The 27,325-nt window shown below is 37.9% G+C and overlaps 1 protein-coding gene across 6 annotated transcripts in view; it reads left to right on the top strand.

Moving 5' to 3' along the window:
* The window catches only part of LOC116984134 (small integral membrane protein 29-like), a 119,025-nt gene that overhangs the window by 63,072 nt on the left and 28,628 nt on the right, over positions 1 to 27,325 (top strand). For 5 of the 6 annotated variants that reach the window (XM_033038243.1, XM_033038240.1, XM_033038242.1 and 2 more), the window contains 2 exons: positions 24,086 to 24,433; positions 24,532 to 24,557. In XM_033038243.1, the coding sequence (XP_032894134.1) occupies positions 24,320 to 24,433; positions 24,532 to 24,557 (140 nt within the window). In that variant the 5' untranslated portion in view covers positions 24,086 to 24,319. Of the gene's footprint in view, positions 1 to 2,289; positions 2,389 to 24,085; positions 24,434 to 24,531; positions 24,558 to 27,325 lie in introns of those variants that run through there. The other variant, XM_033038245.1, reaches the window with a different exon arrangement.

Below are 27,325 nucleotides of genomic sequence, written 5' to 3'. Positions count from 1 at the left end.
CTATCCGGATGAGAATACTCCTTCTACTCATCAGTACATAAAACCTATACACGTATTGACTACTTTCTAGTGGACACTAAATTAATACCCTTCACAACTAACCCTAAATACCATAATAGTACTATTTCCGATCATTCTCCACTAACCTTCTCCTTAAAACTAGAAGGAATGTTTAATAAAAAATCGTTTTGGAGGTTTAATCTTCAAATACTGAATAATCCGGACTGTTGTAAATATTTAAAACAACTGATGGAACTATTTTTTGAGACCAATGATACCCCAGATATCTCGCCCTCCCTATTATGGGAATCTTTTAAGGCTTTTATTAGAGGTTCTATCATTTCATATCAAGCTTATCAAAATAAAAAGAATAGGACGGAACGATTGCAACTAGAAGAACAGATCAGACAACTTGATTTAGAAAAAGCGATAGATCTGACTATAGATAAACAGAACAAGATAGCAATATTGAAATTTAAGCTAAACCAAATTCTATCTGCAAGAGTTATTAGATTATTTCAAATTACAAAACAGGAAAATTTCGAATTCGGCGACAAACCATGCAAACTTTTAGCACGCCAACTGAGAAAAGTTGAAAAGGACCAGACTATCTTAAAAATTAAATCAGATAAAGGTGAACTGTTAACGCTTCCAGAAGACATTAATGAAAGATTTGCCCAATTTTATCAAAACTTATACACATCCAAAACATCAACAGAAAGCAGAAAAATTACAAACTTTCTGGACAACTATAAACTTCCAACACTTAATCCGCTGGAACAAGAGGAATTAGGAGCACAGATTTCAATTAAAGAAATAGAAGAGACAATCAATTCACTGAAGAACGGTAAAACACCGGGACCAGACAGGTTTAGTAACGAATTTTATAAAAGATTTTATGAGGTAATTTCCCCACGTTTATACAATCTTTATACATACGCATTTAAAGAACAGACATTACCACAAACACTAGCTGAATCAACTATCACAATTATACCCAAAAAAGATAAAGATCTAGAAGACCCGGGATCATACAGAGCAATCACCCTGCTAAATATAGATCAGAAAATACTAGCAAAAAATTTGGCAAAAAGAATACGTTAATAAATTAATACATTCAGATCAAACGGAGTTTATACCCAAGAGACATTTGTTTAATAATTTGAAACACCTTTTTAACATAATGTACTCTTACAGAACTAAAGAAGAAGACATCAATTATTTCATTAGATGCATAAAAAGCATTTGACCAAGTAGAATGGAAGTATCTTTTCACAGTACTGCAAACATTTCAGATGGGAGAAAATTTTATTTCATGGATAAAATTATTATATGATAAGCCGACTGCCAGAATACTGACTAACCATATACTCTCTCTTAAATTTCAGCTATCCAGGGGCAATAGTCAGGGATGTGCATTATCACCCCTATTATTTGCCCTTGCGATTGAACCCTTAGCGGAAAGTATAAGAGTACATCCGAACATTCACGGCTATAATACTAAATACTCCAATAATAAAATATCATTATATTCAGATGATGTATTATTATATATCACCAATTCCCAAGTTAGCATTTTAAATATATTAAATCGTATAGAGGAATTTGGTTCCTTTTCAGGATATAGAATAAACTGGAACAAAAGTGAAATTATGGCAATAAAACCTCAAGAGCCGATACAACTTTTAAAATTCCCTTTCAGAATTGCTACGGAAAAATTTAAATATCTAGGTGTTCAGGTAACCAGAAAATATAATTCTTTATTCAACGCAAACTTCCCGCCTTTAGTTACTAAATTAAACGCTCTTATTCAATTTTGGAAAACACTTCCGATGTCTATAATAGGCAGAATAAATACTATAAAGATGATCTTCCTCCCACAAATTCTCTATTTATTTCAATCAATACCGATATACCTACCTAAAATTTTTTTTTTAAATCTTGATTCTCGGATTACAAACTTTATCTGGGATTATAAAACACATAGAATTCATAAACGACATCTATGCAAACCCAAAGAAACGGGCGGATTGGCTCTCCCCAATTTCTTATACTATTATTGGGCAACAAATATTAAAAATGTAATTTACTGGCTGGATAACGCATGCCAACAGGTAGACTGGTTAATAGTGGAGAGAGAGGATTGCTCACCTTTTAATATCGGCGTGATTCTTCTCTCCCTATATGATAAAAATCCAATTATTCACAGCACTTTACGAATCTGGAGACAAGTCAAATCAACTTTTAAACGAAGAAATTTATCTCTTCTCTCACCAATAGATAAAACTTTTACTTATTGGGAAAGATAGGAATTAAAAAACTTGGAGATCTCTACGAGGGGAAATCTTCTGTCATTTCAGAAATTACAGTCAAAATACCACCTGAAAGGTAATCAATATTTTAGATATCTTCAAATTCGAAACTATTTGAAAACATATACCAATGACTATCAAACTCTGCTGCCAGATATATTAGACGAATGTATGAATAGAAACTCAGTCAAACAATTTAACATCATATTTGTGTAACACCCTTCTAAATATAGAAATTCCATTGTCAGACGCAATTAGAAGAGACTGGGAAGAGGAACTAGGCCTAAAAATTCCAAAAGACAGATGGGAAGAAAATCTTTTATATATACACAATTGTTCGATTAATGTTAGACACACTTTAATCCAATTTAAAACACTGCACAGACTCTACTATTCAAAGACTAAACTGAATAAGATCTTTTCAAATGTATCTATTTTTGACAAATGTCTCCTTCAAAAAGCAACTATAACACATTCCTTCGCCTCTTGCATAAAACGACATAACCTTTGGAAAGGAATTTTTGAAATTTTCTCAAAAACATTAAAAACAAAACTGGACCCCCACACGGAACTGATTATTTTTGGACCATCAGAAGCTATCAATATTTCAAAGATGTTTCCTTAATTATGGCCTGATAATGGCGAAAAAACGAATACTTAAATTTTGGAAAAACACATCTGCCCCTACTCTTAAAATGTGGATTACAAACATGCCTGAGACGCTACATCTTGAAAATATGAGACTTGTCTTGGCAAAAAAAACAAAGCAATTTTCGAAGACATGGACTCCATTCATTGATTCATTACAAGGATAGTATGGAGGAACAATTCTGGAATTAAACCAAATTACGGGTTGGGTGATGGGTGGGGAGAGATTTGAAGCAGGTATATCATCACTTTCTGTTTTTCTTTCTGTTTTTGTCTTTTTATTTCTTTTCGTTTTTCTCATTTATTTTACTTACTCACTCTTTGGCTACACCAATTTGGTAGTCTAGGGATTCTATTCTTGCACATGCACTTTCTCTTTCACTTTCTCTCTCTCTTGCTTTTTCTCTCTTTTTCTTTTTCATCTTAGCTAAAAATTAAAATTGAAGCTGTACAATAAATGTATTAAGTCACATGCCGCGGTTTATACTTTTGTACACTGCTTCTAATGAAAATAAATATTTTTTAAAAAACTCTTGAATCTCTTGAATCTTGAATCTTGAGAATGGAATGGATCTATACATGAAACACAAAAGAGTGGAGAGGACGTAGTCAAACAAACTTTGGGAGTCTGCAAACTTGAAATGGATATTGGTTGTTAACCACTGAGTAAAAGATAGAAAAATACAGAAAGGGAAGGGAAAAGCTAAAGATAGAACATGTTAACGTGAGAGCAAGGTGATGAAACGTCCAAGTTCTGTACGCAATCTTCCAACATCCTATCAGCTTCCTTGCAGCAATGAGAGGGATTCTGTTCATAGCATTTGGCCAGATAAACCAGGGTCCAATGGAAAGTACAAGGGAGCTGATTTTTACATAATGTATATATGTTGCATCATTTTATAAAATTATGCTTACTATTAAATAAATTAAAAATTGTAATGAGGCATCCTTGCACCAGGTGAGCGATCCAGTCAAACGTTAATTAGGCTGTAACGTTAGTGTGCAGTCAAGTGAGAAAAAACAATGCTTTGTACAATTATACTTACCATTACATGATTAATACCTCATTCAAAAGTTTAGATTTTAAAAAAAGGGCAATCGATAGTCCAAAATAACTGAGACACAAGAAAGAATACATTTGTCATTGTGAGGGAGACTTGGGAGAGTCCTCTGTGGCGGGGAATCGTGTATAATAGATCCGGCGTGTCCAATAATGTGAGGATATGTTCTTTGCTATTCCTTGTCCAACGGCCCGAAAAGTCGCCTATTTCCTTTGCTCCATAGATGCTGCTGCACCCGCTGAGTTTCTCCAGCAATTTTGTGTACCTTCGATCTTCCAGCATCTGCAGTTCCTTCTTGAACACTTACTCAAAAAGATGTTCACCCATGACTCAGGACTTGTTGGTGACGACAGAGTGTTACTGATGGGCCAGTCAAATTCTTGACTAAGTTCTGCAATATGAATCTTTGTCAAATTCTACACCACTCATCGATCATCAGCACACAGGGAAGGATACATGACTGGGAAACCCTTGGAGACTTTCTTGGCTGAGTCTTCTCATTGGACAGGGTATGGCATCACACCAATCTCAAACCTCTGTAAGAATACAACTTTGGAAATATCACCAAATTCATCCATGCTAAGGAAACCCTGAAAGGAAAAAAATATTGAAATGATATATATTTTTAATTAACTGCACTGGCTCCACCCTCTGTTGAAGTCAATATCCCTACCACCAACCATGACTGGCTGGTTATGAAACCAACGTTCAGAATATATATATATATAGCTTCCCCAAAACTTCCACCCCATCCCATCGGCACCAATGCTGTTTTCCCCCATTCTTTCTCCCTGGGGAGGTCTCTATACTTACGAATCCTCTCAGATTCCCGCATAGAGCTAGAAACCCCATTCCATCTGAAGGTGTCACTCAGAAAAGGCCTCTTAGGAGGTTTCAGGAATCCATGTGTGCTGAAAGATCTTAGCAGAGCCTGTAACAATGAATGCTGAGGTTATGCATTGTCCATGAGATTAATTAGCATGCCAATGCGAAGTGCTTGATTTCATTCAGTGGTAGGCAGAAGATCAAAAGCTTGGTGATTTGATGATCTTTGAGGATTTTGCTAATCTGACCACTTCTGTGTAAAAATGAATGCATATACCTGAACTCAATCCTGTAACTGCCAGACTATTTATCAGACTATATGGCCCATTACCACGTGATTATACGACATTGCGTAGGGGAATAGTGAATCAAACTGTGAGTGGCCCAGAAATGTGGCTTCAGAGGTAGCTGGGTACTTGCATGTAAAGTAGAGACTTTTAAGACTCCAACAGAATAGTCAAGGCAACATGGAATTTGACCAGCACATTTCATTATGTTCATACAATGGCGATTTTATTATAACTGAAATCCATTGTCAAGTGATCCATAATTTTTGTTTCCACCTACCAACAGTTCAATATGGTCATTGATTTTACCAGTTCTAAAAGTACTGCACAAACTCGCTAAATCATGTGCAGGAGTATTATTACCACAAGGCAGCAGCAGCTTGGGAAAATCACTGCTTATGAGTCACACAGTATTCTGTGCATTGATATAAATACTGGAACCAACCCCATACCATTGGGGAGTGCCTTCACCCTCAGAGCAATGGCTTAGGAGCAAGAAGGTTGCCCCCAACCATCTAAACAGCAATGGGCAATCGACAATGGACATTAAATAGTGATCTTGCCAAGCATTTCTATGTCCCTTGAATCAATGTCAAAAATAGCCTCTATGCCTCAGGCCAGGAATGCGCCTTTATTTATTTTTAGGGCTGTGTTTGGAGTTAATGCTGTGGTATGATTAGGATCTAATTTACTAAATCATATTATATGAAACGTAGTTTAAAGTAGAGCTTTTGAGAATTATTTGTTTTGAATTAAAAAACCTATTTTATTACCTGGAAAATTAAATCATGTCCATTTGCATCACTATATCATGTAGTAACAACACTTGTAGATTTACATTGAAGACATTTCTGTGAAGTATACTGAATTATCACTCATTCGTTGAATCTTCCACTAGTTACAACTTAAACCATTTAATGGCTTCCCTGCCTCTCTCCTTCCTCATTGCACTTCCCTACCACAAAATGTAACAATTTGGTATGACCTTGTTTCTCAAAATGGTTCTTTTGGCACAGCATAGAATGTTTTTAGGTGCATTGCATATTGTAATATGGAGCAATATACCAAGACCTGTGGTCTGGGCTGAGTTAACAGACCTCAATCTGTAGTGTGGAATAAGCACTAAATTTGACATCAATGTCTCTAATCTGAAGTACTTAACAATAGAGGTCACGGGATAACATATGGTTTGCATTAGGCTTGGCTGTGATTGAATAGCTCACCTATACTCGCATTAGGTCTCAGATGAAGATATTACTGGAGAGCTGCTGAAGTCAATGGAACTGTCCACACCTTCAAAGGGCAGGGTGGGGGGAAGGGTTTGTAGAGGAGAAAATTGGACATGCATGCAATAGATCAAGTAAAATCAAGGTTGTATGTTACAATGTCAAACCTATGCTATAGTGTGGAGAGGTCATTAGGTTGAGAAAAGATTCATTCCCAGTCCTTCACGTCAGTCTTAAAGGTGCCTTATGAGAGGACATTGAATATGTACATTTCATGGAGCAGGGAAGGGAAATAGTAGACAACCACATAAAGTCACGTTCAATCAAATCCTAGTTAGTTTCATAACAACTTTAAACAGCATACGGTGTAATATTCCTAACTATTGATTACGTGAGGTGACATGAGAGGAAGAGGATATCTCGCCTTTAATGACCAGAGGTAGTTTAATGAAATATGTTGCAGAGGATTTCTAACATTCACACTTGAAACATTAGCTGTAGCATTTCATTTGTAAGCGAGAAACTCATTCTCAACTGTATTTCATTTGTCACAGTTTATATACCATATGCATGCTATGAATTTTCAACTTTGGAAAATATATCTTTCTACAATTTATTCCTGTTACAAGTGATTTTATTCCAAATTATTTGAGCAAGGATTAATTGTATTGGTCACCTGTGATGATTGCTTAACTAATTGTTGATGCATTTTAAGTTTCTTGTGGCTCAGTGGATGGGTATCGACTTTGAAAATGAACACGTTGAACCACTAGAATGGTTATTCTCTTTCTTTTCCCCAGAGGTGAAAATGTTTTAATAAAACTTTTGAGGGACAACCTTTTTAGGTAAATGAGAGATTTCCTCTGCTATTTTGGCTTAAAGTAAGGTTAAGGTTGGCACCATGCCGCAAAACTGTGGTTTGGATTCCTGTACCACACGAGTTTATAATCAGAGTAGCTCTTCAATGGGAAGCTCTGGGCTACTCGAGAAATATTTGAGTAGCAAGCAGCTGGAGTAAAACACTCTAATCCTTTTCCCTGAGCAATAAAGAGAAATCCTGTTTACCTGAATAATAAAGTCTGCCACAGTGAAATCTGTATGGAGCTGTCTGGTGGTGAAACATAAAAAGATTATAAATTATGTGTTTTGTGCAGATTTTAATGACAATCACATAAACTTTTATAAAAGCATATCATTCATACTTGTTTCTTCTGGCTTTCCTCTCACTTCATGATTAAAGCTCAGATATATTTTTTCAGTAACTCTGTGATGGGTGTCTTCATTTAGTTAAAACCTATGGTGACCTTTGAATTATCTGATTTTGTTAGCTAATATTTGTGGCCATCTGGTTTAAATTTGCTGTTGTATGAGTCATTTTACTTTGATTTAGTCCCCCTTTTATTCTATACAATGGGCTCTCAGGAAAATGCCTCATAATTGCAATTCATTATGGGGTTTTTTTAAAGCAACAGTGAGGATTTAAACATGCTTACCTAAAGTAAGTTTGCATGGAAATATTTAAAGTGTACAAATTGTTAAGTCAATGTTGGAATAACTAGTTTGTAAAAATAAAAACTACATATTTCATATATATTGCTATCACATCCTCTCTTTGACAAACTAAAAGTATGGGGGAGCAGCTTCCGTTTCCAACAAAGGAAGGATGAGTGATCTTATAGGAAATGATGCACAACATTTTTGGCATCAAGCATGCAAACAGGCAGTCTGCATTATATTTTCACTCAGCTTTTTCTTATTTAAGTAATGTGGACTTCTGCATTTAAACTAATGATAGTGACCACTTTTGAATTCTTTAAAAATCATTTATCTTGATTTGTGATCTTTTTGATTTGGCATCCTGTCCAAACAATATTTGACTGGTCCTTCCTTGATAGCTAAGTGTTTCTATAGTTTTGAGTCTCCTAGATCAAGAATGCACCAAGTTCAAACTTTGGTTTATGTTGTTCCCTGACCTTAGTAGAGACAGAAATTGAACGATGAAATTACATTTGGTTAGGGAAGGAACCACAGTTTTTCCTCTTTGCTGTAATCCCATAGTTCACATATGTTTATGTGGCTTCAAATGATAGTATTGGCCCAGATTGAAACAGTAATGGTGGTGGGCCTATTATGGTTACTTTCATTACTCGATAATACTCACAACTCTGGGATTTCTGAGCATTCACAGCTCAAAAAGAAAATAACCTTTTACTGTTATTTATTCACTGCTCTTCCATACATTTCATTGTTTGCAACTTTCTAAGCTGTAATCAAGTGACATTGTTGGAATTGACAAATAATTCAACTGTTCCTGCTGTAAAGTAAATTTGTTGAATCTGTGAGATTTTATTAGCATTCTAAACTAGAATTCCTGCTCGACAAATTTCTAAAGTCAGAATATTTACCTGAAGCAGATATGTATATTCAAGTTATTATCTAGAGATGTGTATAATGTTTAATACGTTGATTAAAAGTCATACATTTTGTTCCTGGTGTGGTTGTCTTTGAGAATTTATTAACACAAATCGCTGATCAACTGGCTTGATGATACAACAATGGTTGTAACAACTACCACCTTGACCCGATGTGTGACAGTGATAGGCATCAGAAGAGGGAAAGCTCATGCCACAGAGATTGATAGAACTTTGCCCTTGCTTCACGTCTGATTATAAATTATGGACCTTTTAGGTTTGGCTGTGATGTCTATCCCTCATTTGAACAGCCTCCAGAAATGTAACACAGTCTCTTTTAGAAATAATAGCTGTTTACGTGGCACCTAAGGATTGCCACTGCATAAGAATGTGTTCTCCAGAATATAGTGCTACCTTCTTTTGGAAAAATGCAGAAAGGAATAGATCAGACTTTCTCTGGTCCACACTTCTGCCAGCCTGAAACTACACATTACCTCATTGCTGTATTGTACATGTGGTTAATTCATCCAGAATTACATTATTTTACTTCTTTCTTGCACCTTCCTATTTGTCTATAACCAAATTTTATCTGACTTCCTCAACCTCTGTTACTCAATATGCTGATTCCAATTTGTTTTCCCCTAGTTAATCGGATGATTTTGTGTTAGCCGAATGCAACTGTCTTCCAAGCTTGCAAAGCTTTGGTTAACACTCCCCATTATTCCAGCTTTGGGTTATTGTAGAGTTCTTTCTCCACTCTTCCCTGTTCACTTTGCAGCACAGAGCTTTCCATATCAGTATCTCAGCATCCTGCTATACACTTCCCAATCTGCTCCTGATATGTTCTATTTTTTGCCATTTTAGTTTATGTCATCACTTTTCAAAAAAATTATCTTTCGTAGATCTGGTGCTTTTGAATATGATAAAGGAATGTTGGGAAAGATTGTGTTCTTTCTGTAGTTATATGACCCCAAAAACTATGCTTCATAGTTCCTTTATCTATTTAATCCTATAGGAAGATAAAGCTACCAATACTTTTTACATTTATCATTGAATGTATTACCATCAGTATTGTAAACTCAAAGACAAGGGCACTTGACCTTCTGCCTATTGGGGAAACTGATTTCAACCAGAATTATGTCAAAGTTATTTAGAAGATTGGAACTATGTTCTAGGGATATAAAAGAGGCAGATTTACCAAGGTGTTTATTCATTCTCATAGACTTCTCCTAAAAATTATTACACAAGATTAAGAAACAAGCAGTTGAAGGAGCACCACAGGTGAGGTATATGTGGAGGCAGAGGGATGTTTTGTGTTGACCATACCTACATCAGGATACACAACTCAGAACGTTGACCACCCCTCTGTCTGCACAGAAGCTGTCTGACTCAGACTTCCTCCAGCAATTTGTTTTTTTTCCTCCAGATTATAGCATCTGCAGTTTCTTGTGTATTCACAAACATGATTGAACTCATTTAGGAAGGAACTGCAGATGCTGGTTTAAACCGAAGATAGACAGAAAAAGCTGGATTAACTCAGCGGGTCAGATAGCATCTCTGGAGAAAAAGAATAGGTGATGTTTCGGGTTGAGACCCTTCTTCAGACGGATATCATTTATGAATGGCCTAACGAGGCAAATGAATGAATTGTGGCCAAGGTAGTAGAGAGCTTTTGGAATCATACTCCAGAAAGGGGAATGGGGCAGCAGAAATAAATTAGCATGAGAAAAATAAATCAATGCACAAACTAAGTTCACTAAATGCTTATTAAGTTTTTACTGGAAGATTATAATCAATCTGTTTTGTTTTTTGTTGAAAACGTCTGATACTTCAAACAAGTAAATTAACTGCAGGAGGGATAATGGTGGATTTGATTTAATCACAATTTCATGATCTATATCCTATTGAACATTTTGTGCAGATGACTTGAGTGCTGAGGGGATTGTAAATATTGCCAAGTTAGTTACTCAAGGCTTAGTCATAGTAATATCCGGAGATAAAAAAAAAAGCAATTTGCTGACTCAACCATGATTCACCCCTCAAATTCTCCTTCATTCACTTGATGCCTGTCACCAACATTCTATCCAGTCCACACCCTGAAACTGTCTCTTGCACAAGACCCAATTGCTAATAAGGTGCAGTAATCTTTTTTTTGTCCCAGCAAAATATTTATGCTTTCTTTTGACTTGTTCATCAACTGTTTTCGAGTGTTATTGAAAATGTGTGGGAGAGTTTCAGTGAACTTAACAACATAACAACACGATAAACAATGGAACTTTCACTGCCTCTGTGCAGTAAAGATCCGGAACTAGATGAGCTGGTTTTCATCATGAACTTGTGCTTTGTCACGTGGACTCAGATGTTTACTATTTCAAATATGTAGTTGTTCTGCAAGCAATTACACTGCTGCATTTTTTTTCCCTTGGACTCATTAGCAACAGTTATGAATGAGATTATTTTGAGAGGAGGGAAACTAAAATTTGAACGCAGTCATCAATGGCATTCCTGTCCACCCAGTTCATACATAAATTACAGAACGAACACAGTATTTCAAAACGTAACAAATAATTTTATAATTTGTCGCAACTTTGCACATTATTTGCTACATGCAAAGCATGTGCCAACACTGTCGATTGCAGGAACTTTAAAATACACGATTGATCTTCAGGCTGATGAATATTACAGAGCTTCTGTATTCTGTGGTACTCTTCACACTCAAAACTTGCAGTTTCTTAACAGAGTTAATAACTTACACGTGTTGTACTTTGGATCTGTATTTGGTTAAAGCTAACCTTTAATTAGAAGTCTTAGGATTTGTGCACACCAGACACTGGGATGTTATTAGTGAGAACTGAATGCTGTATGTGTTACTGCATGCAGATCAAAACAGACTCAGTATACTCTGACTGCATTAAACCCCACTGAGACCTGATGCAGGATATGGTTTTCACTTCCAAAAGAAATTTATAATCCACAAGAACTTGCCAGATGTTGTAGCCTGATGTTTGAACTTCTTTACAGATTTGCAGGGTAGGTGGTCAATTGATATGTATCTGCAAGAATGCAAAAAAAAAACCTCTTCTATGTAGCATGTGCATTGTTCTTCCTTCACTCTGTTCCTGATTCCGCCCCCCCCCCCCCCACACCCCCCCCCCCCCCACACACACACTCCACAAACCATAAAACTTTTACAATTTTCACCATATTGGCATTTAAATTAAAACAATTCTTTTAAATGTGAGACGTTTTAGTTACGTCCTTAATACCAAAGATTACAAAACATGTAATAAATATTTTTAAAGTTTCATTGTAGCAATTTGGGATAAAATTATTATTTTATCAGAAAATTGAAACAAACTCTAACTCAAGTTCGTAGTCTTAACAATAATGTTTGCCAAAAATTAAACATATCAAGCAAACCGATGTATGTAGTTTCATTAGCCAAGACATAATAGCAATCCAGAAGCAAATGGTTTGGTGTTGCTAGTAAATTCCATAGCACAAAATAATAGGGAATTAAGAGCATAAGAAATAGAAAACTGATAAACCAATCCCTTCTTCGTGGCTGTTCTTTCATTTAATAAAATCATTGCCAATCGTTTATTTTGGTGTCAGTTTCTTGTACCAACCCTTAACCCATGTAGGAAATGACAATCTTACAAAATTAAAATATATGTTTAAACTTAAATATAAACTTAAAATATAATTGCAGCATCATTACATTTTTGTGCTATCCATAGAGAATAACAAATAACTTTACAACATATGCTACTATTAGTTTTGCAAAGTGAAACTTTGGTGAATAATGGTGCATGGTGATACATGGTGAATAATGATTTTGCTGTCATGAAACTGTAATTAGTATGAAAGACAATGGATCAATACAAGAAGTAGTTGTTTTTTGTACAGGCATGTTGTGCTAAGTGCCATCCTCCTTTGTCATAAATTTCAACAAATCAGTATAACATTGTTGTGTTTTGTATCTACCAAGTACATTATTACAATGTGCCAGAATGTAACGCTTATTGAGATCACCTGCATTCACTCCTATCTTCATCGCTCTGCTGCTATCACCTGCAAATAGAATTAGCAGTATTATGTATAGGAAGGAACTGCAGATGCTGCTTTCAACCGAAGATAGACTCAAAAAGCTGGAGTAACTCAGCGGGACAGGCAGCATCTCTGGAGAGAAGGAATGGGTGACATTTCAGGTCGAGACCCTTCTTCAGAGGAAACGGAAACGAGAGGAGATGGTGATGTAGAGAGAGATGGAACAAATGAATGAAAGATATGCAAAAAAAGTAACGATGATAAAGAAACAGGCCATTGTTAGCTGTTTGCTGGGTGAGAACAAAAAGCTGGTGCGACTAGGGTGGGGGAGGGATGGAGAGAGAGGGAACGCATGGGTTACACAGTTACCGAATTCAATATTCATGCCGTGAAGGAAATAACTGCATTTGCTGGTTGAAACCGAAGATAGACACAACATGCTGGAGTTACTCAGCGGGACAGGCAGCATCTCTGGAGAGAAGGAATGGGTGACGTTTTGGGTCAAGACCCTTCTTCAAAGTCATATTCTTCACAGTCAATATTCATACTCCTGGGTTGTAAGCTGCCAAGCAACATATGAGATGCTGTTCCTCCAATTTGCATTTAGCCTCAATCTGACAATGGAGGAGGCCTAGGACAGAAAGGTCAGTGTGGGAATGGGAAGGAGCATTAAAGTGTTTGGTAACTGGGATATCAGGTCGGTCCAGGCAGACTGAGCAAAGGTGTTCAGTGCAATGATCGGCCAGTCTACGTTTGGTCGCGCTGATGTATAAGAGTCCACATCTTGAACAACGGATACAGTACTCGCTCATGTACAAGAGTCCACATCTTGAGCAAAGTCCAGGATGGCCTACCTTCCAGCACTTTCTATAAACTTCAACTTGCCAACATCCCTCCAAATACTAAGCTCATCTTGTATATTTTTATTGATCTGTCCTGACTCCTTGCCCAAAGAAAAAGTGGTTTATAATTTTCTGGGTAATGGATTGCATTTTATCCTCACATTTGCTGGCCAATTTGAATCTTTGCATCCCTTCCATTTGTCCCTTCATTGATAGAGCCTTCAACTGTTTTAATCTTATTTTCTTTAACACACTTACTAAACCTTTACATCTGTAAGTAACCTCTCAACGTTATGTATTTTGAGCAATCTTCCAATTACTCATTCAAATTTCTCTTTCACTACTGGATTGATACCATTTCCTTAGGCATATTTGTGTTGATGTGCTCAAGTAGATTTCATAGAACATGCAACAGTACAGCACAGGGAAGGGCCATTCAGTTCATGATGTCTATGCTGAAAATGATGCTAAATTATACTAATCTCTTCAGCCTGCATGTGATTCATATCCCTTCATACATATTCATGTGCCAATCTAAAATCCTCTTAAATGCCACTATCTGTTCCACGACCCACAATTCTCTGTAAACATTTTGCCCCACATATCTCCTTCAAACTTACTCATCTGACCCTAAAGCTATGCCCTCCAGTATTTGATATTTCCACTCTGGAAAAGGGTTGTGACTGACTACCCTATCCAAGCCTCTCATAATTTTAGATACTTCTGTTGAGTCTCTCATCAGGCTCCGACACTCCGGGGAAAACAATCCAAGTTGTCCAACTTTTTCTTCATAAATACTTACCACGAGGGACCTTGTGGAATGCCTTACTAAAGTCTATGTAAACAACTTCCATTGCCCTACCCTCATCAATCCCTTGAACATTCATCTCTAAAATCTCAATCAAGTTTGTAAGACATGTCCTGCCCTGGTCAAATCCATCCTACTTGTCTAATATTTTTTCCAAATATAGTAAATCCTTTCTCCAAGACTTCTCTCCAATAGCTTCCCTACCACTGATGTGAAGTGTACTGTTTTATCATTTCCTGCATTTTCCCCATTTCCTTTCCTAAACAATGGAACAACATTGGTTACTCTACAGTCCTCTGGGACCTGTAGGTAGAGAAGATAGAAAGATCCCAACAATCTCCTCTCCTCTCTCTCAATATCCTTGGTTCAATCACATCAGACCTCATGATTTTTTAAATGTTAAAAGATCCACGTGAGTATATATTATTGCTGAGATACCAACCTTTGGAAATCTATCATTATTTATCTTTATCTTTTGTAAACAGTTAAAAAATGACCTATCTGTTATATCAGCACCTAATTAGAGAATGTAGTGCCGATAAGATTATCACCATACTTTCTCATTCATGGTTTCATCTAAATAAATCTGCATTCAGCCTTTCCTATAGCTTTAAATTATGTGCTTATTAAACCTAATTTCTCTACAAAATTACATAAAATATGCTTGTAAAATTATATTTTTCTCACGGGCTTGTCAAATAAAACAACAACAAAACTATTGTCATTTCAGTTTTGTGAAAAAAATATGATTGATTAGAATATTTTAGTTATTTATTTATTCCAGTGACAGACCAATAACCATTACCTTAAGTTTTACGAAGTGCTAGAAAAAAAATGAAAAGCAATAAATTGAGTAAAACCTTGCAATTAGCCACCAGGTGTGAATTTGAAAGATATTGTTGGTCATTACATTTATTCAGAAATACAGCAATTTATTCAAAGGTTTTTGCCTCACATTTTTCTAAGTTTGCATGTTATGCTCAAATAAGGAATAACAAAATCTTGCAATAGGAAAAATGCTCAAACCTGAAATGAGATTAAATTGTGCAAGCTATCAAAAATTGCAGTAGTGTTATTTGCAAGATTAATTACTGGTGTTTCTCATTATTTATCACCTTAAACAGACTGCAAATTAAAGTTTCTTTACCTTGAATAAACATAAATTAACTCCACATGCAATCAAGTAGATAGTTTTATCTATCTGAGTTGCAATGCACAACTTGCGTTGTAATATTTGTGGATAAAGCTGAAGCGAGCTGTGCAATATACTGAGCATGCTTGAGTTGCTTACCTGACATGTTATCATCCGTGTGAACATCAACTGCCAAGTGCATTGATACACAAGCTGATGGTCGACAGGTCAATTCTTAAAGGACCAAGAGACATCTGGTTCTGTCTAAGTAGGCTGGGAAGACTCATTTGCATACAGAACAAACTGATTTCCTGTATGCACCAACTCTTTAGTCAGACTAAAATTAAAGGTCTTGTGGTCACGAGCCTGAATAATAAGTTATTTGGTGAAAAAAGCACTTGGACTAACAAAAACACAATTATTTAAAAACTTAACAAAATTGATCTTAGCCAGTTCAAAATATGTTTTTTTTGCATTGTAATTAACTTTCAGATTAATCTTTGCAAATGAGACCTAGAGATAAATAGTGAAACTAAATGTTGTACTTTAATATTGGGCATTCTTGTTTAGGTTTAGGTCCATTATTTGCCAAGGTAAAGTGAAAAGCTTTGATTTATATGCTATCCAAACAGATCTGATATTGATTGATAAATACAATCAAAACTCAAGTACAATCGATAGAGAAAAGGGGAAGATACAGACTGCAGGATGTAGTTGTGTTTAAAGAAAATGCATTGCAGTATTGTGGGTACACAAATACTGTTATTATATTGTAAGAGTAGTTCTTAACTAATATACTAACGTTTTCTCCAATAATTAATTTATCTTTTTAATATACTTGAAGTAGTGACACACTATAACAAACTGTTGGTAAGATAGAGACTCTGCCATACAAGCCTGCATGCCATGAAGTAACAGATTCATATTCTCCATGGTTCCTTACATAGTTCTTGAAATAAGTTGTATTATCTAATGATTTGAATTTTCATGAGGGCAGAGAAAAATCCAAGGTGTTACCAATGTCTGAAGAAGGATCTGACCTGGTTCACATTATAGATGAAAGATCTAGGGAGATAATTATATTTTGTAAAAGTTGATAAATGACTCTAAATATTATTTGTCAAACCAGCATGGGCTAGAAGTCCTAGTGTTTCCTGAAGGTGGTAGGATTAGTACAACTAGTGTTACAAGCACCCCTCGACTGCAGCAAGGCCTCAATACTTTAACTGGCTGTAAAGTGAAATCAGGTAGCATTGCTGGTGATAGTGAGACATGCCCGGATGAACTTAATGCATTCTATGCTCACTCTAAGCAGAAGGGCCAACTGTCCCGTTAGACTTGAGTGTGTCATTTCCCAGGGTCACTGTTGCAAAAGTTAGATTGGCCTTCCAGACGGTAAATTCAGTGTGGCAATTGGCTTTAACTGTGCATGTTTGGGATGAGAATATATTGGCTTCATTCCCTATTCTATGTTGGTTGGAACATCAGCTGAAAATCACAGTAAATGTGCAGAATGGATAATTAATCCCCATTGGCAAATTACAGGAAGGCAGTTGTAGCTTGGAATCACAACATAAGAAATATTTAATTGCATTGAATTTACATCAAGTCTGCTGTGTGCAGAAAATATATATATCTGCCCAGTGCTCCACTTGAATGAAGTTAGCTGCTTCTGACTGGAAGTCTAAACCCCAGGGTATGGGAGTCAAAAACTAGAAGGCATACGTATAAGTTGAGAGGGGAAAGATTTAAAAGGAGTTTGAGGTGCAACTTCTGCCACACAGAGGGCGGTGCAGACATGATTGAACCACCAGAGGAAGTGGTGGAGCAGGGGTACAATTACAACATTTAAAGACACTTAGGCAGGTTCATGGATATGAAAGCTTTGGATGGAGATGGGCCAGGCACAGGCAAGTGTGACTTGCTTGGTTAAGCAACTAGGTTGGCGTGGTTGAATTGAGTTCAAGGGCCTGTTTCCATGCTGTATAGTTCCCTGACTCTGTCAACATTGAGAGGCTGCGATTAAGTTAACGCATCCTCTTTACTGAAGGTAAAAACTCTTAACTGAAAGGCAGTGTCTGAAATAATAATGCATTAAAGTGATACTGCTCATACATAGTGATACATATTTTCTATCACAATCAAGAGGTAGGTTTCAAGTAAGGTCCCGACCCAAAACATCGCCTTTCCATCTTCTCCAGGGATGCTGCCTGACCCACTGAATTGCTCCAGCATCTTGTGTCTTTCGATCAGTCATTTTAGTGTTACCTGCATTCACTACAATTTCCTATACATTTAAAAACACTTACAACGTCAACATTTTAAATTGTCACAATCATACATTCATTGTATAGATACAATTCTGGATACCATAAACTCAGTCACTATATTCTCTGGTGGTTTCTTAATGGTTTCCAATTTTAATAGCTCTCGTTTCACACCATCTTGTATTCTGGCCGTCAGTATGGTTCCTGTAGACACCAGTCCTTTCCACTTTCCTCCTGTCCCTTTTGAACTCTCAAACTCATTTCCTCTGACTTTTCACTTTCTGGATTATCTCCAAGGCTTTTACTCTGTGTGACTGCTTTCACTCTGTTTTGCTGTGGTGTACTGGCCAAAATGAGTAATTCCATTCCTTCTGTGACATTCTTCATAGGATTATCAAAGCTTAGCAACTGCTTCCACATTGCAATGCGGTTCCCCTCATAAAGCATCCAACTCAATGTGTGTTTTTGATTCAATCCATGCAACAAATCTGTGAACAGTAAAAGTGTGAATTCTGAGCTCTTCCCCGAAACTCTATTTCACCTTCTATGTCAGTACTTTCTGTGTTGGACCCAATTGGTACTACCTTTCCATGTCACATTGAAGCCATTGCTTCTTACCTTGTTTATGGATTTGTGTGCTGACACAACAATTCTCCTGAAACATCTGAAAACCTGATCTCCTGGTTCAAACAAATTGTGAACTGCTTGCTACTGAGGTTTCTGAATTGTTTTCTCGTTCCAAAACATCGGTCTAAGTGATGCCTTTGAATCTACTACTCATTGTGGACTGGTCTGACATTGACTCATGATTTGGAATATATTTTCCCCTGGGACACCTGACTTTTTGCCTAATTCTCTCACCATTTTGTTACAATGTTTTGCAGGTCAATTCCTCAGCCTCATGATTGCCTTCACAAGTGTTTTTGAAGTCAACAGCACACTTCCTAGTATTGTACAGCATTCAGGATGCAATATCTGCATTTCTTGTTGATCGACAGCAAAATATATATATGCCATGTACTTCAACTTCTTGCCTGAAAATGAAAATGATTTAATTGCTCCCTTGTTGGACGAACTGCCAGCACATTGTATCTGCAATAGTGTCAGCTCAGTGTTGTTACTACCTCCACTTTACTTGTAGACTAGTTCATGTTTCCACTTCCCACAGCATGTTTTAGTTTGATTTAAGAGTGCCAGAGTTGCACAGCATGGAAGCAAGCCCTTCAGCCCAACTTGTCCATGCCAATCAAGGTGCCTGTCTACACTAGTGTCATTTACTGTGTTTAAACCAATCCCTCCAAATCGTTCCTATCCATTTACCTGCCCAAATATCTCAACCACTTCACTTGGTAGCTCGTTTTTATATATGTAGCACCCTCTGCATAAAAAGATTTCCCCTCAGGATCCCATTAAATATTTCTCTTCTCAATTTAAACCAATGCTATCTAGTTCTTCATTCCCCAAACCTAGGAAAAAGACTGCAATTACCCTATCTATTTTGCTCATGATTTTATATACCTCTATAAGATCACCGCTCAGTTTCCAATGCTTCAAGAAATAAAGTCCAAGCTACACAGCCCCAATGAATAACAATCCCTCGAGTCCTAGTAACATCCTCGTAAATCCTTTCTGCGCAATTTTTATCTTAATGGCATCTTTCCTAAAGCAGGGTGACCAAACCTGAGAACTGTACACCAAGTGTGATCTTGTACAACTGCAACATAATGCTCCAACTTGTACACTCAGTGTCCTTGCTGATCAACACCGGCATATCAAAAGCTTTCTTGGCGACCTGTGATGTCATTTTCAGGGAATCATATACTTGTTCTCCCAGGTCCCTCTGCACTACAACACACCCCAGGGCCCTAATGTGAAAGTTCTACCCAGGTTGGACTTCCCAAAATGCAACAACTTGTATTTATCGGAATTAATCTCAATTCCTCAGCCCATTTACTCAGCTGACCACGATCACGCTGTAATTCTTGATAACATTTTTTACTTTCTACTATATCACACAATTTGGTGTCATCTGAAAACCTATTAATCATGCCTTGTACTTTCTCATCCAATCATTGATATTGATGGCAAACAGTGGGCCCAGCACCAAAACCTGAAGCACAAAACTAGACATGGGCCTCCAGTCTTAAAGCCAAACTTTTACCATCACCCTCTGCTGCTTACATTCAAGTCAACCATGTATCCAGTTAGCTGGTTCTCCATGGATCCCTTGAGATCTATCCTTCCAGTGTGATCTACCATGTGGTATCTTGTCAAGGGCCTTGCCTGAGTCCATATAGTCCTCATCTACTACCCCACGACCTTCTTCAAAATAAATCCAACCATTGAGGTCTCACTGGTCTCAAGTTCCCAGCTTTATTTTTTGCGTGTCTTTTTAAATAAAGGCACAAAATTAGCCACACTCCAGTCTCCCAGCAATTCACCCATGGTTAATGATGATGTATATATCTCAGCTAAGGTTCCTGGAATTTATTTTCTAACTTCCCACCGTGTTCTTAGATATACCTAATAAGGTCAGAGATTTATGTACCTTCATACATATTTTTAGACTTCCAGCAACTCCTCTACTGCAATGTGGACCATCCCCAAGACACCCCCATTGAATTTTCTGAGTTCCCTTATCTACATGCCATTCTCCACAGTAAAAACAGAGGAATATTCATTTTGCTCATCCCTTGCACCTCTACATGTAGATGTCCACTTTGATCTATGAGGGGCCCTATTCTCTCCCTACTTACTCTGTTTCCCTTAATATAAAATCTCTTTAGATTCCCCTAAATGTAGAAATAGTATGCATTCTATATGTGAACAATTATATATTGTACACTTGGGCATTCCAGGAGTTGGATCAATAGCCTACGTGAAATCAATGAACTCAGTACACAAACGATAGACACAAAAAGCTGGAGTAACTCAGAGGGTCAGCCAACATCTCTGGAGAAAAGGAATAGGTGACGTTTTGGGTCGAGAGCCTTCTTCAGTCTGGAGATGCTGTCTGACCCGCTGAATTACTCCAGCTTTTTGCATCTATCTTCAGTTTAAACCAGCATCTGCAGTTCCTTCCTACATAACTCAGTTCACAAAACAGAATGCATTATATCATTGTGCCATTGAGGAGTTTTAAACCTTTATACCTAATGAATTTACTAAAATGGAGCCAAATTGTGAAGTGGGTAGATAAATGCCTAATACTTTATAAAAGTGTCATCAGGATACAAGTGGGAACCATTTATACTATAATGAAGTACTGCTACTGAATATAGAGTTCAGAAAACATCAAAGGTGTGACCAAGTAAGCACATGTGTATCTTTGACACCAAGGGGAGATTCCTATAGCCTTGACACAAATACTTCTTGCAACCACCTTCAACACAGTGGTCACTTTTGCATTTTCCTCAGAGCATCTAATGGTGAAGTCTACATTACGACTTTTATAATTTCTGAGATCAAATGTTCTGTTCTCTTGCTGCCCCCTCAACTTTCATCCTGTGCAAACTATAAATGATGCAAACTCTATGGCTCGGGTAGGTTCCCTATCAGTTTATTTTCATGCATCATCCTGTCCTACAATGGCCATTGGTGCCTGAATGCCTCCAAAATTTGTCTCTATTACTTTATTCAGGTTTAGTTTTATCACTGTCCCATGTATCCAGGCACAGTGAAAAGCTTTGTTTTGCATGCAATCCGAACAGATCAGATCAACCATATATGGATAAAATCAGTCCCAACTCAAGTATAAAAGCTAGAACCAAGGGCAAAGATACAAACTACATAATGTAGTTCTCAGCATTGTCGTGCATCAGTTCCATAGTCAACGTCTAATGTCCTCAATGGGACAAAGGTGAATCAAACAGTACCCTAGCTTATGTAAGGATCGTTCAAAGCCCGATAAAAAAGGGCAGGAGCTGTTACTAAGCCACGTGCTACGTGCTTTTAAGCTTCCTGCTGGACAGGGGCAGGAAGAATGAGGAATGACTGTGGTTGGACAAGACTTTGCTGCTCTTCTGAGGCAGCATGAAGTGTAGATGGACTCAGTGGTGGGATGTCTGGTCTGTGTGATGGACTGGCCTACATCTCCAACTCTCAACAATTTCTTGTGTCTTGGGCAGAGCTGTTCCCAAACAAAGTTGCAATGCAAGCTAACAGAATGCAATCTATGGTGCATCTGTAGAGGTTTGTAAGAGTCATTGGAGACATGCCAAACTTCCTCAATTTGATACATTGATGTTCATGGGCACATCTTTAACATCAAGCAATCTATCATTGGCAACTCATTACTTCATGTTCTGTTTCTGTTTTCTCCGATCAAAAAACAATATTTAAAACATAATTTAAACAGGTACATGGATAGGGAAAGTTTAGAGAGATATGGACCAAACACAGGCAGGTGGGATTTGCATAGCTGGGGCATCTGGGGCAGAATGGACAAGATGCGACCATAGCATGTATCGATGCTGCTTGATTCTATGACTCTGGCTGTGTTTTTTTGTCTATGGCTCCTTGCTTTAACCACTTCATTAGCGGTGATGTACATAATGTAGTTCGTCCCTTCCCACCTGAACCACCCCATCTCCGGGCACTTTCCCTTGCAACCGCAAGAAATGCTACACTTATCGCTTTACCTCCCCCCTTGACTCCATTCAAGGACCCAAGCAATCTTTCCAGGTGCGGCAGAGGTTATCCTGCACCTCCTCCAACCTCGTCTATTGCATCCGCTGCTCTAGATGTCAGTTGCTCTACATCAGTGAGACCAAGCGTAGGCTTGGCGATCGCTTCGCCGAACACCTCCGCTCGGTCCGCAATAACCAATCTGATCACCCGGTGGCCCAGCATTTCAACTCCCTCTCCCATTCCGAATCCGACCTTTCTGTCCTGGGCCTCCTCCATGGCCAGAGTGAGCACCACTGTAAATTGGAGAAGCTGCAGCTCATATTTAGCTTGGGCAGTTTGCACCCCAGCGGTATGAACATTGACTTCTCTAATTTCAGGTAGGCCTTACTTTCTCCTCCCTTTCTCAGCTCTCTCTCAGCCCTCTGGCTCCAATTCTTCCTTTCTTCCTCCCGCCCCTCCCCGTCACATCAGTATGAAGAAAGGTTTCGAACCGAAACGTTGCCTATTTCCTTCGCTCCATAGATGCTGCCTCACTTGCTGAGTTTCTCCAGCATTTTTGTCTACCTTCGATTTTACAGTTCCTTCTTAAACTTATTAGCAGTGATGTTGGCCTTGTACTTGGAATTCTCTTCCTAAAACCTCTGCTTTTCATTTCCCTTTTATCCCCCTCCTTAAAAATACACCTGTTTAACCAACCAAGGTTCACCATCCTTGCATTTCTTTGCTGGCTCCATCTCCATTACTTTTATTGCAAGTCAGTGTTTAGTTTAGTTGAACTTTACAAGGACAGTAATGGGCCTGTCCCACTTACGCAACTTTTCTGGCGACTGCCGGCACCCATCATAGGTCGCCGAAAATGTTCAACATGTTGAAAATTCAGCGGCGACCAGAACAAGGTACGACTCTTTGGGCGACTGCTCATGACCATACAGGCTTTACCTCGTGACATGTCGCCAGGGTGTTGCCTGTATGGTCGTGAGTAGTCTCCTCAGTCACCCAAAGAGTCGTAGTTGTTGAAAATTTTCGGCGACCTATGACGGGTGCCAGCAGTCGCCGAAAAAGTTGCGTAAGTGGGACAGTCCCATTACCGTGCACTGTGCTCTAGCTGTCTTAATTACAGCGCCAACCTTCCTGTTCATCGCGGTGTGTGTCTGTATCACAGTGTACGGTAATGGGCCTGTCCCACTTACGCAACTTTTTCGGCGATTGCCGGCACCCGTCATAGGTTGCTGGATTTTCAACGTTGAAAATTTTCGGAGACCTGCTGCGACCGGTGGCGGCAAGTCGCCGAAAAAGTCGCGTAAGTGGGACCGGCCCATAAGTGTACTATGTTAAATGTACCTGCGGGGCAAAGATAAACAAAATGACAACTGCAAAATCTTGCTTTCTTTTCAAGTGCAACCATGTATGTCTGTTACATAATCTTTTACTGAAATTTATACTCTTTACAGACTGTCAAAACGTTGTTTCAAAAGTTTGTTAAAGATGTGGATTTCCTTGATAAACGAGCCTTAATTTAATGTTTTTATAAAATCTTTATAATACATTTCTCAAATTAACCATTTTTCACTTTTTGCCACATTATAGGTACTCTCTACAGCATGGGTGGAATGGAATATCAGTGAATCATGTGGTTTCAGGATCAATGTGAATATTTCCCAATGACAATCAAGTGATGGATGCTTCAATACAAACAACAAATGTACAATATGAAAACTTTGCAGGACTTAATTTTGAGGAAAAAAATCATAAACACCTCTAATCAAGCACAAGTATAAAGGAAATTTTACATTCATCTGATGAGCAAGAAGAAAAAGTGTCATGTTCAACCAAACAACCAACACAACTGCCGACAGTAATCATGGTGTCTCAGTCTTTGGATTTATCCTGATTCCTCTCACACTTTTGGCTGCCATAGGCATTGCCATTGTAGTGGTAAATTAAAAAAGATTTTTTTTAATTTATTTCTGCCACAATTGAATCATATTTGGTATTGCACTTTTAATATATTTTAATGTCTTTTTTTAAACTAGGTGAGGTATGTTCGGAGGAGACGCAGGTAAGGATATTTTTAATGGATGATTTAGTAAATAATTTTGCTGACTTACAATTAACTGGCAAAAAAGTTAACACGGTGCATGACAGCAATAATAATAATAATAATAATAATCATCAACTTTATTACGGACTCGAGGTCCAGACAAGGGGCAACATTACATAAAAATGCAATGCATATTAAAAAATATCATAAAATACATATAAACTCTTTTCAAAACTCTTCTGGAGTAGTTCCTGAGGACTGGAGGGTAGCTAAAGTAACCCCACTTTTTAAAAAGGGAGGGAGAGAGAAAACAGGGAATTACAGACCAGTTAGTCTAACATCGGTGGTGGGGAAAATTCTGGAGTCAGTTATTAAAGATGGGATAGCAGCACATTTGGAAAGTGGAAAGAACATTGGACAAAGTCAGCATGAATTTATGAAAGGTAAATCATATCTCACAAATCTTATAGAATTTTTCGAGGATGTAACTAGTAGAGTGGATAAGGGAGAACCAGTTGATGTGTTATATCTGGACTTTCAGAAGGCTTTCGACAAGGTCCCACATAAGAGATTAGTATGCAAACTTAAAGCACACGGTATTGGGGGTTCAGTATTGATGTGGATAGAGAACTGGCTGGCAGACAGGAAGCAAAGAATAGGAATAAACGGGTCCTTTTCAGAATGGCAGGCAGTGACTAGTGGGGTACCGCAAGGCTCAGTGCTGGGACCCCATCTATTTACAATATATATTAATGATCTGGATGAGGGGATTGAATGCAACATCTCCAAGTTTGCGGAGGACACAAAGCTGGGGGACAGTGTTAGCTGTGAGGAGGATGCTAGGAGGCTGCAAGGTGACTTGGATAGGTTGGGTGAGTGGGCAAATGCATGGCAGATGCAGTATAATGTGGATAAATGTGAGGTTATCCACTTTGGTGGCAAAAACAGGAAAGTAGATTATTATCTGAATGGTGGCCGATTAGGAAAAGGGGAGATGCAACGAGACTTGGGTGTCATGGTACACCAGTCATTGAAAGTAGGCATGCAGGTGCAGCAGGCAGTGAAGATAGCAAATGGTATGTTAGCATTCATAGCAAAAGGATTTGAGTATAAGAGCAGGGAGGTTCTACTGCAGTTGTACAGGGTCTTGGTGAGACCACACCTGGAGTATTGCGTACAGTTTTGGTCTCCTAATCTGAGGATAGACATTCTTGCCATAGAGGGAGTACAGAGAAGGTTAACCAGACTGATTCCTGGGATGGCAGGACTTTCATATGAAGAAAAACTGGATAGACTCGGCTTGTACTCGCTAGAATTTAGAAGATTGAGGGGATTTCTTATAGAAACGTACAAAATTCTTAAGGGGTTGAACAGGCTAGATGCAGGAAGATTATTCCCGATGTTGGGGAAGTCCAGAACCAGGGGTCACAGTTTAAGGATAAGAGGGAAGTATTTTAGGACCGAGATGAGAAAATCATTTTTTACAATCTGTGGAATTCTCTGCCACAGAAGGCAGTTGAGTCCAGTTCATTGGCTATATTTAAGATAGATGTGGCCCTTGTGGCTAAAAGGATCAGGGGGCATGGAGACAAGGCAGGGATGGTATACTGAGTTGGATGATCAGCCATGATCATATTGAATGGCGGTGCAGGCTCGAAGGGCCGAATGGCCGACTCCTGCACCTATTTTCTATGTTTCTATAAAATCTTAGTATATCACGTAAAAGCATCATAAATTATATATTAAAAAAAAAAAAAAATAGAGGACGGAGGAAGCTTATCTTAATCCACAAGTAATGGTTTAAAAATGGTATGTTTTATCTTGCAGAGGTTCAAATCATGCTACAATAATTGTATGAAGGATTCTACAAATGGAAATGGTTTTGGATATTGGGGGTGAAACTGTGATTTGTTTTGGTCTTGTTTGTGCCTTACTTGCTTTCATATATTCACATTTGTCGTTGAGCCAGTGAAAGTGAGGGAGGCTTGAAATAGATCAGTGAGGTGCAGGGAGCCCCCACATGTCGGAAACAGGGGAGTCAAGAGCCTAGTGCTTTGCCTGACAGCAGCTCCTGCCAGCACTTCCTTCCTGCAGGATATGAGGAATTCTGATTTCCTGATGAAAAGTGATTGAGCTAAATGTGCAGATGAGTCATCAAAGACCATGATGCTATTCGTGTTAAGTCTTTAAAGTGAAAATTGTTGATAGCACATAATTTAATGAAAGAGCAGTGAAGGGAATGATAAAAATTTACAATCTACATTGCATTGTCGATCAAATAATAGCCCTCTTTAAGTATTGTATTGTCTATTTAACATTGGAATATTAAAGTGTAAATTAATTTTATCTTCATATCTATATTTGCTGAAAATTCACTTTGTTATGGCTTCTGATTTTCGATATTACCTATTTTCATGTTCTTGTCTAATAATTCTTGGGACCTGATTTCCTTATGAATGAAACAGGAAAGATCTCATCAGCAATTTGGAGATACTGTATATGAGTCATTACATTGCACAATGGAGGAGGCACGGACTGTGCTTTTCATTTAGGATGTGAAGCATCCTGTTATTAACAAAACTGTTTATACAAATGTCAAAAGATGTGAAACAACCTACTATTTCAAACCAATTTAAATATTGGTGGGCCTTTCAAGATCTATATTTAGGTCTATAACCCAGCAGTGCTATATTGCTCCTCAGAATATTTTTTTGTTAACCTATTTATTTTGCTAAGCAGTGCAAAGCATACAATTTGACTAGCTGTAGGGTTTTTAATATATGAAA

Source organism: Amblyraja radiata, chromosome 19, assembly GCF_010909765.2.
Source record: "Amblyraja radiata isolate CabotCenter1 chromosome 19, sAmbRad1.1.pri, whole genome shotgun sequence".
NCBI lineage: Eukaryota > Metazoa > Chordata > Chondrichthyes > Rajiformes > Rajidae > Amblyraja > Amblyraja radiata.
This window is presented reverse-complemented; position numbering and strand designations above follow the sequence as displayed.